This window comes from Miniopterus natalensis, chromosome 15, assembly GCF_054644295.1.
Source record: "Miniopterus natalensis isolate mMinNat1 chromosome 15, mMinNat1.hap1, whole genome shotgun sequence".
NCBI lineage: Eukaryota > Metazoa > Chordata > Mammalia > Chiroptera > Miniopteridae > Miniopterus > Miniopterus natalensis.
The window spans coordinates 6,559,443-6,575,898 of record NC_142095.1 but is presented as its reverse complement, the minus strand read 5'-3'; the positions used below and the strand labels follow the sequence as shown (position 1 = coordinate 6,575,898).

Genomic DNA, 16,456 nt, shown 5'->3' with positions numbered 1-16,456 from the left:
CCCACAGGTCAATGTAGCTCCAACTTTCTAGTGGGACCTTTATCCATGCTTGCTTATTTTTTTAAAGGTCACCAAATAGATTTCCCTTCACTGAAATTATACTCTCCACCCCAAATCAATAAATATAAGCAGTTGGTGATCCTACTCTTACTATGAGAAGCAACATGGAAATAAACTCCATCAGAAGTACAAATACTGGACTTTAACTCTGACATCAGTCAAGTTATAAACCTCAACTCTCTTCTTAAAATAGCAATAGCACCCTTATTACCATTATCATCCAATAGGTCGCGGAAGTGCTTTGTGAACTGGAATGCTGTTCGGTTGTCATGGTTTATTATAGATCTAGCTATTTTGCCTCAAAATGGAAGCAAGCTTTGCTGCAGCTTAAAGCCAGGCTCCATTTGGCTCTCTCCATTTCAGAGCTCCGCACTTAGGGCTCTCAGCCTTGCAGGTCCAAAATCGAATTTGGTCATTGTACCAGGAGTCTCTCTTGGGGCCAGTCATGATATTAACCCAAACACTAAGCCACCAGTTTACTTTAGGGGATGGTGACCGTCATCCAGAGCCTCTCCCTTCCCAGAATCAGACACCAAGAAGCCAAGAGTCATCAGAAAGGTATTATGGGTATGGATTCAGAACAAACAGCCTCGAGATATTTTTGCCCCAGGGTTAAGTCTTATGAAATATTCCTCTTCACAGCCCGGGCTCCGGCGTAGATAAAAATTGTTCACTTTTTCCAGGTTCAAGTTCCTTCTGGCTGGAAGGTGCTGGATACACACTGTCAGTTCTGCCTCTTCAACTAACCAAGGGTTTGGGCTTTTGTTGGCCACCAGCCTCTCACTTAATACCATTTTGGCTACAATCAAGTCCTACTCTATCCACGGAGCTATTTTGTCTAAGATGTGTTTGTGTATATGGTGATCTCACTCATATGTTGGCTTTATTAGGAAACTCAATGTCCTGCCAAGATTCTAAGTCTTTAGTTCCAAGGGACCTCTCTGATGGATGAGATCTACCCTGGCTCTCCTCCAAGCCCTCAGCACAATGCATTGGTAATATAGTTTATTTTCCCCAAATTTTCTCAGTTTCACTCGAGGTTCCTATCACTGCCTTTCAAAACACACGGATGCAAGCGAGCTGGTCTCCATGATAACAGTTTCCCCATGTTGGTCAGAGCCCCAAGGCCTCGGGTACTTCCCAATTCTCCTCCTCCCCAGTCGAGACGAGCACCTGCAGACGGGAATCTCACCTTCCTTCTTACAGAGGCCGACACAAACGCTGGTTGAGGAGTTTCGCGTATGAAAGTATCTGCGGACAGCCCTGGCCGGTGTAGCTCGGTAGGTTGGGCGGCGTCCCGTGGACCGAGGGGTGGCTGGTTTGATTCCCAGTCAGCGCACGCGCCCAGGTTGCGGGCTTGACCCCCGGTAGGGGGTGTGCAGGAGGCAGCTGATCCATGTTCTGCTCTCACATTGATGTTTCTCTTCTCTCTCCCTCTCCCTCCCTCCCTCTCCAAAAATCAATAAAAAACTCTTTAAAAAAAAAAGTAAAACAAATAAATCTGAGGACAAAGTAGCCAAAGTGTATTGGAAAAAAATATTGGACTTGGGACCTGGATGGGAGTGTGTGTGGTGGAGGGAGATGGAGCAAAGGAAGCGCAGGTATTTCGCGAACAGGCATGACTTTATGGACCCGTCTTCCCTTCCGTCACGCAGTCTCTCCATGTGACCAAGGGTCTCAAGTTCTGGATTTGTGCCCCAGCTCTGCCGCTTTCCACTTGTACGGCCCTGAGTAAATCACACCTTTCCTCACTGAAAAAGTCAGGATAATACATACTTCAGAGTTTTTGTGAGGAATTAATGGAAAAGAGCATTGAAGCATTTTATATGCAGCAAAGCTATGTATATAAGTAAAGGATTAACCTAGTGGTATATACACTGTTTTAAACTCAAATATGGCAAAATCTGAAAAAAGGTGAAGTTCATTGTGGCCTGGAAGAATTTTAAAAAGCTTTACGAAAAGTAGAACTTGGGCTGTCTTTAATTAAGGCGTGCACTGAGCTCACTGAAGGGGGATGTCCAGGAAAGGAGCAGAGCAGAAGCAAAGGTGTCGGGCAGTGGTGGGCACGGGGCTCTGGCACCAATGGCACCGCTGGACCAAGGTGGGGAACAGGAGGTGAAGGGCCTAGGCTTACAGTGGCAACAGGGAGAGGAAAAGGGCAAACCTGAATGTTGGGGGGCTATGCTTATAAAAAACCGCAGGACCTGGGGACTGGTTTCGCAGTGAAAGATGACAGGAGAAAGGAAAGGTGCGGGAGTCTGAGCCCAGAGCAGGACAGTGGGAGATGGAGGGCACCACAGAAACGGGTGAGCTGGGAGGAGCACCAGTGGGAAGACACCGAGCGTGGCAGTAGACAAGCTGGGTTTAGGTAACAGGGCTTGAGTCGAAAGGTATGACATCACTTCCACCCCACATTGCAAAATTTTAGTCACTCTGTAACACTTCCGAGTTACCCGGGGACAGGAAAAAGACCTCACACCTGTTATAACCAGCTCATTATACTCCAGAGGACTTATTCCTACATCCCTGCGAGGGGAGCAAATGGACGCTGGCCTCCACTCTAGAACCATTACCACTAATGAATTTAGGAGAGAACTGGCTAACTTTGTCTTGCTAGAAACAAATTCTTTGGCCTCACTTCAGTGACTAAGGGGGAAGTGGGCTGTCTTTAAGACTAAAGCTGGGAAGCATGAGCAGTGCTGGCTCCTCCATGACTTCTATCGACTAAATCGTTCACTGAGAAAGTGGCAATCTGGTCAGGGCTGTGCCCGTTCGGGTTCCTTTCTCAAGTTTCCTCATTCAATTTGAAGAGCTTTCAAACAGGATCAAATATATAAATAAGTGGCAGTCCCACTATTTGACACATGAGAACTTGAAAACACCTTAGGTTCATTCAGCTTTGTTCTGGCCTAGTAGGTATGTTGCCACAGGCAGTATATTAACATAAGCACTGATACTAAATTCCAAATTTTTGTAACTCTCTGAGTATTTCCTCATTGAGGTAAGAGGCATGGCCTGCATGTCCAATCCTTTACACCAAAATTCTGACTGATACAGGAGGGAGGGTACTTGGGGGTTTATAGAAGTGTGGAGTCAAGTTCTAGCTCTATCATCAGATGTCACTGTTTCTCGTGAACTAGACATAGGTAACTTCTTTGGGGAGAGCAAGACCTGAATGTGAAAAAACAAAACCTACTTATCTAACTAATCCAACAGACTTACTGAACACCTGCATGAGTTAGGCACTAAGCCAGCCTTCCCTGCTAGACTGCATGTTGTGAGGGCAGGGCCCATGTAGCTCCTGTGCTGTTGCATTCCCCAGCTTAACTAGGGTAACAGCAGCGATTTACTGCGAGTACTGATGTGCCAGGTGCTATGCCAAGCCCTTTACAATCACCATTGCACTTAATCTTCCCAACGACCCCAGGCCACTAATACTGTCCCCATTTTACAGATGAGAAAACCATGGCTACTCGGCTAGTAGGTGGCTGAACCATGAACTCAAGTCTGACTCAATCAAAAGGAGCACCACATCCATGTAAGCCACTTTTATGAACTTCCATAATCTGATGGCAGCCTCTCCATCCGCCCTTCTTCGGGCCAGCAACCTGATCACGCTTACCGCCACCTCGGCACCTCACTCTTGCTTTTCTCTCTATCCTCTGGCATTTGTCTAAATCAATTTCTCTAAAGTTAGTATTTATTTTCACAAAATCTATAGTATACTCACCTATTAAAGTGACAATTTTCTGAAACTTGTTCCCAAATTTGTTCTTCTACAGAAGGCTTATCCTTCATAAAACAGCTGTTGGCATTGCCTACACGCCTCTCCTATAACACCTACTGGAAGCTGATTAACGTTCCTAAGTAATAGCTTACATTTTAAATCACTTTCTCATAGACCCATATAATGGGTTCATCTCTAAGATAAATAGGACCACAGAAATGACCTAGGCCAATCTCTCACTGCATAGCTAGGAGAAGGTCAAGAAAACCCTGATTTGGTCCAGGTTATACTCAGTGGTGAGCCAAGACCATGCTGTAACCTCCTGTCTAATCTGCCACTCCAGCATTCATTTCACAAAGGCCAACATTTCGAGTCTCTAACACCGGTTGGCATCTACCACTTGACTACACAGGTTCCAGTCCCAAACCTACAACCTTCTCTAGCTACGTGACCTTGGGTTAGTTACTTAAACTGGTCATGCCTAGTCTCCTCCTCTGTGAAATGAGGATCACAGCTCCTAAGGCTCAGGGTTGTTAGGAAACTTAAATTACATTATACCTGAAAAGTGCTTACAGTGGTGTGTAGCACACAGTAAATGCTCAACAAATATTGGCCATTATTTAGGTTTGGTAAATATTCTTTAACAATGGTTCTCACCGAAGGTACAAAACGGTCTCCCTCGTTTCTGGGAAATTAATTTTTATGCTATTTTGAGGAATGATTTATTTTTCCAAATTGAAATAAAGACAAGACATTTGATATGATCACTTACTTTAATAACACTACATTTACCATGTTGTCACCATGGAATGTAAATTCAGGTTAGAATCTCGCAAGTGCAACAAAGCCTCTGCAGTACCCAAAAGTTTGTGTCAAATGTCTGACCAGAGCTTGCTCTCAAATCATTAATCACTTCCATTACAGGTAATTTGTTTAGTTTAACATTTATGATTCTTACAGAGAAAAGGAACATACTGCACATATTTAAAAACTGTTTTTCATTACCTTTGCATTAGCACTTAAAATACATATTTCTATTTCAAGGTGACATTTAAAAATTATTCTAATATAACAGCAGCAAAAATATAATTCTGCAATTACAAAAGAGCTAAACTAGGATCCATAATTATGTTTACAAGTGTGATTCTAAAATAAATACTACCTTCTAGCAGCTGTTATCTGAAAGGGTTCTTTAAGAGCCAACTGGCCCTAAAAACTGAAGTATACTCGTTCAGTCTGCAGGCAGGCAGAAAAAGTTAAATTGACTGGGGCAAATGGATTCCTACTTAACATCGAAAGCATGTGATACTCTACAGCAACTGGGAGCACTTCAGGATGGCATGCTGTCTTCTTTAGAACTAATTTCACCAGAAGAGTTTAAAAAGGTGGACATTTTACCACTATCAAGTGCATTTAAAAGTGACATATTTCTTACGTACTAACATGACTCCCTTGAATGACCTCGTTAGTGAACTAGTCACTAGTAATTTAGTCACCTGCCAAATCAAGCCTGCAAGAAAGGAAGCCAATATTCAAATTACCGTGTTACTGTCTGACCCACTCAAATAATTTATTTTCAGCATAAACATATAACCTCAATATGAGATGTCTAACTATAGCAAGCACCACCAACAAGACCAAGACAGCATCTCTTCTTCTAGGGTTTAGGTTTTGCCCAGAATTCCTTATACATGGAATAGCCCATACCTAAAGAAAAAAGAATGCTGGTTAAGTATTAAAATTTTTTTTTCAACATTAAGAAATTAAAAACAGTTCATGAAATAGCTAAAAGAAGCACCTTTGCCAGCATGCAATCATTACAAGGGGAACAAGACCCAGGGTTGCTCACACTCTTGCCCTCTTAAGCAATTTAAGTTTCTAAAATTCTTTTTACAGTTTTCCAAGGAGCTTGAGGCTTGTATGACTAGCTCAAGCTGTTCAATATTTATCTGGCAACTTTAAAAGGCATTGCTCTTGTTACAGAATACCAGATAAAGTCAATGAATCATAAAGCTAATACAAACATATGATACCTACATTTAAAAAATCTTTTCCACCTTCAACTCAATAAAATAGCAATCGTATGTTTCTCTCAGATAAGGAATCTTACTTCCAACCCTATTTGCATGTCTGGATTCTTCAGTGAAATTATAAACTCAGTGATGGAAAGGATTGTCTTTTCTTTCTTCCTTTAAAACCTTAGTAAGATATATATGGTGGGACAAAAGTAGGTTTACAGTTGTGAGTACGCAAAACTGAGTTTATTCTTGGATTATTATTGTTGTATTATTTTCCATATGAACAACTGTAAACCTACTTTCGCCCAACCCTGTATTATAGACAGTAAAGTTATGTCACTACTTGAACTATTTTTTATTAATTCATTTTTCCATGAAAATAAATATGATACTTGAAAATTGCTAAAAGTTAGCTAAAAGTATGTACCTTGTTCATTAACAAAGAAATCCATTAATGGGGAACCACAAATTTGTAATTTCCTATAGGAACCTACCAAGAGTCATTGCTCCCACAACAAAGCCTTGGGCTGCCACGCGCATGTGGATCAGGTGAATAGACATTTTAGTATTTCCCCTGTTCTTCAATTTATATAATCCAAATGCAACGATTGCTGCAAAACCTGCCATTCCTGAGAAACAAATAGTCACAATTATGTCAGACACACGGGGGCAGGGAACCAAAGTGATTTTACCATTAATCAATGTACTTCCTACTATTTTTATAAAAATGCTTATGAGACCATTAGCTAACAGACACATGGTGTTTTCAATTCCCAGCCCCCTCAGACCCAAAAATCCAAAGATGGTAGCAAAAAGTAGAAGATTCAGTTAAGATCTTCAAAATGTGGGCTTGTGAAGCCCATAGATCAATTTCTTTAAGAGAGTCAGGGGAACTCCTCCTTTCTGTCCTACTTCCCTCTCTGAAGGGAATCAATTAATATAATATAGACTGTAATAAACCATAACTGTGAGAACAGCTTTTTAAAAAAGTCTCGTAAGTCCTTCTAGCAAATCACTGACACTAAGGGTGATCTTGGGGTACGGTCCCCCAACACATTCACTGAAATAAGAGTCAATAAAACAAGAAGTCTAAATGCACACAGAATTTTTATAATGAGAATTATATCATGCTAATATCAGCATATTTCAACCACATGTGAAAAAAATATTTGAAAATAATGCTTATGGATGTGCTTGATGAACGAGCTGATCACATGTTGATTGGGTTACAGCATACAACAGATTGATTATTAGAATGTCCAAGTCAAACTTACCAATAGGGACAAATGGTGCCTCTTTAGCTTTTCGGACAAGTTTAGATCCCTGACCTTCATCATATGAAGAAAGAGAAACATCTGTGTCGGTTGACATGGCGATTGAAGAATTTTCCTGAAAGAGAATTCCCATGAGGTTCTGCAATTAAACACAACTAGAACACCGAGTGACTGGATGTACTTAAAATAATCCTAGTTTCCATAAAAACCTGGTATATACTATCCACCAACTCTAAAAAATATTTTTTTAAGTTTCTCCATACAACCAGTTCCTTTTTAGCATGACACTGTTAGTAACAGTGAATTTTAAAATTATTTTTGTTAATTAAAATAGCGGCTATTAATTTTCTATCTTCATCTTTTTAAAATTTTATTTTTTCTTCATCCTTAATCAACTTCAACTTGACAACTTTAATTATTCAAACCAAACCAATACTCCTTATTGCCTCTTCAATATCATGTTGAAAAGCCTACTAAGCACTTTTAAGTGTAGTTGAGTGTAGTCTTTATTGCTTTCAATTGCAACTGACTTATTTACTCCAACGTGCTACCTGGCTTCAGTTCTCTCCTCTGACTAGTTTCCAGCCCATTACACTAATCTCTATTTGATGCTCTCTGCATGGATTACAGCTATTCTGAATAGCCAAAATTTCTACTTGGCTCATTATTTACATATTTTAAGGAAAAAGCTTTTGTTTTAAATACTATTGCTAGGAATGTCTCCTTTTAAACATAACTTATGTTCAATTGAACTAATACAGACTTTTAGGTTTTTTTTATGATTTAGGATTATAATTTTTAATAATACTACAGCATAAAATCAAACCACTCTCAGGGTCTTAATAAAGGAATATCTCCCAAGCTTTTTAGCTCTGTCTTCCTTTACATACCTTATATTCCCTGGACTTGCCTCTTAAAAGTCTTTCTTTTATATTATTATTCTTTTAAATAATATATAAAAAGGCAAGAGACTAGCCTGATCATTATCTGAATAAGGGGCAGGGGGGAAAAAAGATGATCACAGGAACTAAAGGCTCCATGCTCCCATTTCAACCCCCCTCCTTTACATAGGAAGCTAACAGGCGTTTCATCACAATGAAGTAATAGCAAATTCAGTTTCACCTTAGTCACAGTAACTATGTACATACTTCCTTCTTCACCTAGCCAATTTGAACTGCCTATAAACTTTACCCATAAATAAAATAAGGGAGTCAAACGTAGTATGTAAGTGCACAAGTCTCTGATTAAAGTCAAAAGTCAACTGCCCATCCCACTACCCATGTAAGATCTTACCTTCACTTCTGGGCGTTTCATGTGCGTCATACTCCCTTCAATAACAATAGCTCTCCTTTAGCACTTTGCTATCTAAGGGTTGTTAGTGGCTGAGGCCCTCACAGAAAACCCAACTCTAGAGGTGAGGCTTACTACTTAGCTTGAAAAGTGAAACCATCCCTTCAAGCCCCCATCTCCACTGGGAAGAGTCGATTCTGTCATCTGACAGAGAAGACGATGTTAACCCAGAGGAGTTTGCAATATCACAGAGCTAAATAAAAGAAACTCAGATTAGAACTAGACTTTCTCTCCTTTTTGGTCTCCATTACCTGCTAGCTGAATAAACCCCTACTGAGCTTTTTATTACTACATACAACATTCAACAAGCTCAAGGTTCAGTATATTCACTGTATTATCTGAAGAGATAATATATAAACACCGAAATAATTAGTGGTCCAAAAATTAGATTTTTAAAAAACGAGGCATGACAAAGTGTGATTACTTGCCAATAGGGTAAAACAGAGAGACAATGAGAACTGAATTTAGAGTGTGATGTCTTTTAGCTAGAGTAGGTCTGGGCAAAGTGCTTTGATTATCCAGTCCCATAGAACTCTATGTCTTCTCCATCATAACTCTTTCTTACAAATGCCTATTTAACTGTTTCTCTTGCTAGAATCCTTGAAGCCAGAAGGCTATGCCTGCCCTGCCTGTATTTATCTCCATTGGCTAGCACAGTACTTTGCATGTGGTAGTAAGTACACCACAAAATGTTGAATACATTTAAAAGTAATATTTTTCAACAATTAATATTCTCAGGTAACTTATTTAGGAATATTTAGTGAAAAAATAACAATTACACATATTTGTAGAGTTTAATCAGTTGGTAAGAAGAATGATGAACCGTATATCCCAAGTGCTTTTTTTTTTTAATTTTTCTATTTTATCTATAAAAGAAGAAATGATAACCTCAGTAGGTCTTGGTTTCTCGCAACCACAAGAGACAAAACTATTACATACCACAATCCGCTTTTAAAATCTAGCACCTTCTTTTGCAGATATAAAAGCATGTTTTCTTCCTTTGCCTTAATTATTCCTAAGAAGTCATTTGGGAACTGTCTTTAAAAGCAAGAAAGTAGGTAGTTTTGCTCTACACTCTCACATCTGGATCACTATAATTGTCCATCCAAGAGGCAATGGAGCAAAAGTTACCCTCATCCTTTCAGGAGGGAGGGGCTGGCTGCCTCTGTCCTGTATATAAAAGAAGAAAATCCACTATTTCCACTCCTCACTGTTAGGATGGTTTACCTATGGCCTGTTTTACTCAATAAGCTTTATTTAACATCTTCCATCCAAGCATGTTTTTCTCCATAGTTTGGAGCCATTGACACAAGCAAGCCTATCTGCAAGCAAAGATAGGACCTGACCATTCTGCCTGACCAAGCCTGCACTCGCAAAACATCCTGTTATCCTCCAAGACATCCTGCTATTCGGATGATTCTTCACAGCCGGCAGATGCAACACTCGCCCCCCATTGTACCCTATCTTAAGTCCCTATAAAAGAAAGTTTAACTCCACTTTCCGGGCTGACACCATACTGTTGGTCTCAGCCCACTGTGAGAGGATGCTTCAATAACATTTTCTAAAACCTCTCACAATGCTTTTCGGCCTGGTTCCTCTTGGCATTGACCTAACACTCACCTATGATACAGACTCTGAAGTTTGTATGGGAAAGATACTTGATCTGGTATAAGAACCAAAATGTCAGGAGACCATGTGGTCATTACTTGCTTTAAGTGACTAGGTAATCTGTCTGATCCAGAACACTTTGTGTGAATTTCCGGATAATATTAATAGAGAAATATTAAAAATCCAACTTAAATTATATTTTATACCATCTTATAAATTCTGTTATATTTATAACACTCCCTGAATATAATATTTTGATAATTTTAATTACCACCTAGAAGTTTTCCAACTATTCATGATTTACAGACACCTAAACTGAAAATGGTTAACTTTTAAAGTACCAGGGTCAGTGACTATAAATCATTTAATTTGAGAAAAACAACTCATGATTAATTCATGCCAACAGCCTTATTTTACAGATGGGAAAGGGGTTAGGAAGGCTTATATGAATTGGCCAACAGCAGGAATACATTTCTGGCAGGATAGGAATAGAACCAAGTTCTCCTGACACACAGTCCAGGGTTCTTTTGATTGACAATATATTGCCAAACCATGGATCTTATGATGCTGGTATATTTTTAATCTGAAAAATATTAAAATCCATTCCTTAGCAGAAGCCCGTATCTCTTCCCTTAATTGTAAAAAATCTGTGAACCCTGCTTAAAATTAAACGGAACCTTCTCACCTAACAATTTCAACTGTGATTTGAAAAGTTTTTTTTTTCCCCACTAGCACCATTTCTAGATTTTCCTCTATTATCATTTCCTCATCCACATACAGCAACGGACCCAGATTTCTGACAGCAAGCTGAACAGGTGCAAAAAAGAGGCACCAGGGACCAGACAGTCAAAGCCAGTTCTAAAAAGACACGAATTACTCTGTACCCTGAGTTAAGATGCTACTACTGAAGACCTCTCCAAACGCACAGGAACCTAGAAGAGGCGGAAGTTAGATGAGCTGCCCAGCACCAGGTGATGGATGCAACAGGCCGAAGGATCTTCACAGCCTGTCATTTCCGTCTCAGGAACTACCCCATCCAACAACAACGATCTCGAATTTTGATTTTCCGTCGGTCACCTGCTGGCTTGTTTAAAAATGGCTGCCGAGGCCCCACCCTGAAGATTCTGACTCAGAGGGTCTGGGGCAGGGCCCGAGGAGTTTGCATTCGCGGAAGCCCCCCCTTCAAGTGGCTCCGGCGCACACGGAAGTTACGAGAAGCCCCGGTGCACAGGACTCGACGAGGTTCTCGGCGCTGGGGCCGCCTGGTACTTCGGTCCGTCGCCCCTTCTCACCCACGCCGGTCCCGCTCGAGGGGGCCTCTGGTGGGGAGTCCCACCCGGAGCGGGGACGGGGCTGCTCCCCGCACCGGTGATGCGGAGAGAAGGGCGAGCGACGCCGCCGAACCGTTTCGGCCGCTCCCGCTTCTCCACCCAGACTACGTTTTGTAATCTCTAACCGGAAGAGGTGTAAATTCCGTCACAGAAGCTTGACACCCGGCCTGACGCCCAGTCCCCTTCCTAAGGCAGGGGTCGCCGCGGGGGGGAGGGACGCGGGGTCGGGGGAAGAGGCGGCGGCGACCGGAAGGTCGTGTGGTTTTACGGCCTCCCCTCAACCTTTCCACCTCCCTGCCCTCTCCCTGTGACCTTGTCAGGACTCCTTGGCCCGGGCGCTCGGCCTCCTCCCTCCTCACCCACAGCTGGGCCCCGCCGCTCTCGAGGCTCCGCGCGCCGGGTGCGCTCGGGCCCCAGCCCCTCCCGGGTCATTCATTACTGTCCCGTACGTGAGCCGCCCGTCAGCCACGACTCGCTGCAAGGCGACTGCCCCACCTCCGCGCTGGCTCCGTCCCCCTCACCCGACACGGCGCCAGGCCTTGTCTCTGGACCCCCTCAACCTCCCTGAGCCACGCGGCCCGGCCGGAACCCCGCCAACTATACCTCGCCCCGACCGCCCCAGGCCTCGCCCCACTCCCAGCCTCGTGGCCCCCAATCTTGCCAAGATGCTCTCGGCCCAGATAGGCGTGACCCCACTCCCTCCCGCCAAGTGGGGCGTCCCCCGCTCCCAATACCCCGTCACTCTGGTCTCACCGGAATCAACAGGACCTTCCAAACTCCAACCTGCTTCTGGACCCCTCCGCTGCGCGCCGTCGGGTTGGCTTCTCCGCGTCCCGCCCACAGCCGGATCCAGCCAATCAGAAGGCCGGTGCCTGCCAGGCGCGTGCGTATGCGCGTTAGGTGGGACGGCCAGGAGCGGGCCTCCGATTGGCTGGGGCTCCGCGCCGGCTCGGAGTCCGAGCTCTCCCGCGGGGACCTCGTCAGAGGTGAGCGCTCGGCGGGTACGGTTTGCGCGCTGGCGCTCGAGGGCCGCCGGCCCGGGCCCGCGGGGCTTCCGCCGTTTTCGCTCGGGCAGCGGCGCGAGCCGTGCAGACGCCGTGCAGACGCGGCGCGCTCCGGGCCGGGGATTCGGCTTCTCGGCCGCAGCCAGGCCCTGGGAGCCTGCGGGTGAAGTGGGAGCACGGTCCTGCCCTCAGGGCCGCGGGCGGCGGGCGGCTGGCGGCGGGGCGCGCGATCCCCCCCACGCCCTGGCCGCCGTCCGTCCCGAAGGCGCGCTGCCCTTTGTGGAGCTTACACTCTGGTGGGCCATTAATCGCCTGCCCCGGGTCCCTGGAGCTGTGACCTCACCCCGATCGGGGGAGGTTTCTCCGAGGAGAGAAGTGCCAGAGGCCGCCCGGGTGACAGTGACCTTCCAGGGACGGAGGCCCTAATTTGTTCGTGGAGAGAGAACCAGCAGCCGTTGGGCGAGTAGATGCAAAGTATCAATGACTGTCCGGTGGGGACTATGTCGGTATAGCCACAAAGCCCGGCAGATTGCCCAGTGCGCGGTCCCACGGTTAGGAACGAAGTGCCTCTTGGAACCTCAACTTTTTAATCAACAAAATGGGAATATTGATAAGTACCTTATAGGGTTGCACTGTGTAATTTAAATAAGACAACAATTTTTAAAAATCAACAAGGAAACAGTGATTCTAAATGACACATTGGATCAGATGGATTTAATAAACGTTTACAGAACATTTCACCCCAAAGCTGCAGAATAGGCTTTCTCCTCAAGTGCACATGGGACATCCTCAGAGACAGGCCACATGTTAGGACACCAGCCACGTCTCTACAAGTTCAAGAAGACTGAAACGGTATCAAACATCATGGATGGTTACACCGTGGAATACCAGGCGGCTATGAAAAAGAAGGATCCCGTGCCCTGTGAGACAGCATGGTGGGACCTGGAGAGTGTGATGCTAAGTGAAATAAACCAGGCAGAGAAAGACAAGCGTCACATGAACTGACTCGTGGAATCTGATGAACAACATAAACCGATGAACAAAATAGATCCAGAGACACAGAAGCATGGAACAGACTGAGGGATCTCAGAGGGAAGGCGGGGGTGGGGGAGTGGGTGGGGAGAGATTAAGGTAAGAATTTATATGCATAACCCATAGACACAATAGTGTGGTGAAGGCCTGGGGAGAGGGGTGCAGGGTGGAGGGGATCACTTGAGGGAAAAAGAGGACATTGGTAATACTTTCAACAATAAAGATGATGATAGATGATAGATATAGATAGATAGATAGATAGATAGATAGATAGATAGATAGATAGATAGATAGATAGATAGATGATAGATAGATAGATAGATAGATATAGATGATAGATAGATAGATAGATAGATAGATAGATAGATAGATAGATAGATAGATAGATAGATAGATAGATAAAAGACAGCAAAGCCCTGGCCGATTTGGCTCAATGACAACTGAGCAGAGAACTGAATGATGATGCCCCCCACCCCTCCCACCCCCACCCCATGACGATCTAGGGGAAGATCAGTGGCAGAGATGAGGCTTCACTCTCATTGTACTTCATTCTCATAGCACTGTGCTCTGACCAATCTGGCCATGATTGTCCAATTCCTGTATGAGATGTTGAGAGGATCACTTTCCTGTGTAAGTGCATTTTACACAGGAAAGCACTTAAACAGATCAAATAAGGAAATACATTTGTAATGTTTTAGGCTTGACACAAGACTGTTTTCACTGACTGTTTTCAAACAGAAAGCTGTGAGGTTGTCACTGAAAAATGGATCTTGGATTTATTGCAGCTCCTCAAAATTCCTTTTTGTTCTTCCTCTTAGTTATTTGGGGGGGGGCGAGTAGGGGAGATGAGCACACGGGGTGGTGGGCACAGAACTCCCCTAACATAGCTGAAACCTTCCTGCCTCTTTGCCTTGTTTTGAAGGCATTTAGTTTTGGGATTAACAAAACAGCCATGCCCAGCTGGTGTGGCTCAGCGGTTGAGCATTGACCTAGGATCCAGGAGATCAAGGTTCGATTCCCAGTCAGGGCACATGCTGGGGATGTGGGTTCAATCCCCAGTGGGGGGCGTGCAAGAGGCAACCGATCAATGACTCTCTCATCATTGATGTTTCTATCTCTCTCCCTTCCTCTGTCTGCAATCAATAAAAAGAAATATTTACAAAAAACAAAACAAAAAAACCAACCATGTCTTCTTAAAAATTCATATATACTTTTATATCCCATATATTTTGTTATTAAATATATCTCCATAGAGAATAAGTGGGCAGAATTTGATCTTTTTAATATTCAGCCTTATGTGATTTATATCCTGATTTTTAAAATTAGAAATTTTAAAACTTATATAATCTATAGGACTAAAATGATTGACTTATTTTTATGATGTGTATTTGTACAGATACGGGACTGCATTACACAGAAACAGAATTGATTACTGGAAGCAAAAGCTTCCTGTGCACCACAGGGGAACAGTTCTTTCCACCAGGAAGGATAAATCTGATTTACTCCCTGGACTCCCTGGCTGGTTCCTGACACTCGGTAAGATGCTGAGTACTGTGGTTATGCATGAACATTGGCTTACAAGCCCCCGGGCGGCAAAACGTCTTGTTACATTTTCGCCCACAGTGCCTGGTGGTGTTCTGCACATAGAAGGCCTCCGGTAAATACTGGTTGAATGGCTCAGGCTGTCTCTTTGCAGAGGTGAGTGCCTGAGTTCAGTGACTACAGCTGCCTCTGGGCTCCTGTGCCTTCTTAATTCTCTTGATCACCCACCGTTTACACACTTCTGAAAAGAACCCTGCTTTCTTCTCCTCCACTGCCTGGGATACTGATTGCTTCTCTCTCTCCCAACAATGATTTAGGGCTATTTTACAGTCTGCTAATTCACTAAGAATGAGGTGCCTCTCCCGGGAGGCACTGCCACACTCAATGGCACTGCAAATAGGTTTTTATTGACTGATCTCCGGGCTCTCCAAATCATTTAGCCCTCACACTGAGCGCAAGGCCCCATCTGTTTATCTTGATGACTTAATGAATTGAGGGCTCATAAATGTAGCTGACATCTAAAATCAGATCCAGTCACAGTAAGGACAAAATAATGGATGAAAAAATTGCTTTTAGAGCTCTGGGAGGAAAATGGATTATTCAAAGAGACACTTCACTCCAATTGGTGACCCTGAATGACTCTCCCTGTGCTGATGCTTTTGCTTAGAGACAGGAACCTGCCTGCCCTGTTCAGGGAAAACTGGAAAAGAAAGATTATCTGCCTGACCCAAGTTCACTCAGTGAATCAGCAGAGTGCTAGTCATCAAAAGCCCTGCTACTTTGCTCTATAAGTAAGGGCCAGAAAAGGTTTTCAAGGATGAGTGTGAAAGTAACCACTAAAAAGGTGAGCTAGTAACCTGAGCCTGTTGCCTAGCACAGTGCAGCTGATCAGAGAGAAATCACTGGCAGCGAGATGGCCAGGTGTTAAGGGTGCTGTCTGGATTGTGAATTCTCTGGAAACTGGATGGGCTGTTGCTTAAGGGCAGTTCACCAATAGTTTAAAAAGGCCACTTGTTGTTCATTTGCTCATACACTTAGCTAGGATCTAGGGTCCTTGTGATCCATGGGCTGTAGTGAGTGAGTGGTCCGTGCCTCTCCTTTACCTGCAGGTCTCTTATACCAGAAGCAAGCAGAACCACATGCAGCTACCCAGCCAGCCTGCTGTACAACACCAGCGCACGCCCAGTGCCTGCACACTGCTGCACACTTGAAATGCTAAAGGGTCACTGATCATTAGAAGAGCTCTGTCAGGTAAATATTATAATCCCTGTTTTACACACAAAGGAACAGGTTCAGCGTGGTTAAGTAACTTGCTTGGGTTGAGTTTCCATAGAGGCAGAGGCAGGATTTGAATCAGTTCTGTTTAGCTCATGCTTTTTCTGGAACACTTTATTGCCTCTCTGGGCTTTCTTTCCCCTGCCTGTGCCTGTCCTCTCTTACCTCCCATTTCTCCTGTCAGGAATTATCAATCGCAACTTGATTGAAATATATATATATATGTGTGTGTGTG

General features: G+C 43.8%; 1 protein-coding gene and 1 long non-coding RNA gene across 6 annotated transcripts; one reads left to right on the top strand and one right to left on the bottom strand.

The window, feature by feature from the left end:
* Positions 1–4,541: 4,541 nt before the first annotated feature.
* On the bottom strand, positions 4,542–12,155 carry HIGD1A (HIG1 hypoxia inducible domain family member 1A). 3 transcript variants are annotated; one of them, XM_016196145.2, is made up of 4 exons: positions 12,122–12,155; positions 7,080–7,194; positions 6,300–6,434; positions 4,542–5,494 (listed from the first exon to the last, which is right to left on the bottom strand). In XM_016196145.2, the coding sequence occupies exons 2-4, from the start codon at positions 7,174–7,176 to the stop codon at positions 5,445–5,447; spliced, it is 282 nt and encodes a 93-aa protein (XP_016051631.1). In that variant the 5' UTR covers positions 7,177–7,194; positions 12,122–12,155; the 3' UTR covers positions 4,542–5,444. The 3 variants fall into 3 exon arrangements, with proteins under 3 accessions (XP_016051631.1, XP_016051633.1, XP_016051632.1); XM_016196147.2 differs by lacking the exon at positions 12,122–12,155 and adding an exon at positions 10,922–11,609; XM_016196146.2 differs by lacking the exon at positions 12,122–12,155 and having other exon boundaries at positions 7,080–8,413.
* Positions 12,156–12,178: 23 nt separating this feature from the next.
* On the top strand, positions 12,179–16,139 carry LOC107524287 (uncharacterized). 3 transcript variants are annotated; one of them, XR_001601955.2, is made up of 4 exons: positions 12,179–12,354; positions 14,801–14,940; positions 15,028–15,102; positions 16,056–16,139. It is a non-coding gene; the product is annotated as an uncharacterized LOC107524287 (long non-coding RNA). The 3 variants fall into 3 exon arrangements; XR_001601956.2 differs by lacking the exon at positions 12,179–12,354 and adding an exon at positions 12,604–13,503; XR_001601957.2 differs by lacking the exon at positions 12,179–12,354 and having other exon boundaries at positions 14,517–14,940.
* The last annotated feature ends 317 nt before the right edge of the window (positions 16,140–16,456 follow it).

Coding starts and splice junctions, on each gene's coding strand:
- HIGD1A (XM_016196146.2), bottom strand. CDS start 7,212: ATGGGAATTCTCTTTCAGGAAAATTCTTCAATCGCCATGTCAACCGAC. Junction 6,435..7,079: donor GGCACCATTTGTCCCTATTG/GTAAGTTTGACT, acceptor TTTGTTTCTCAG/GAATGGCAGGTTTTGCAGCA. Junction 5,495..6,299: donor TGTGGGAGCAATGACTCTTG/GTAGGTTCCTAT, acceptor TTTTTTCTTTAG/GTATGGGCTATTCCATGTAT.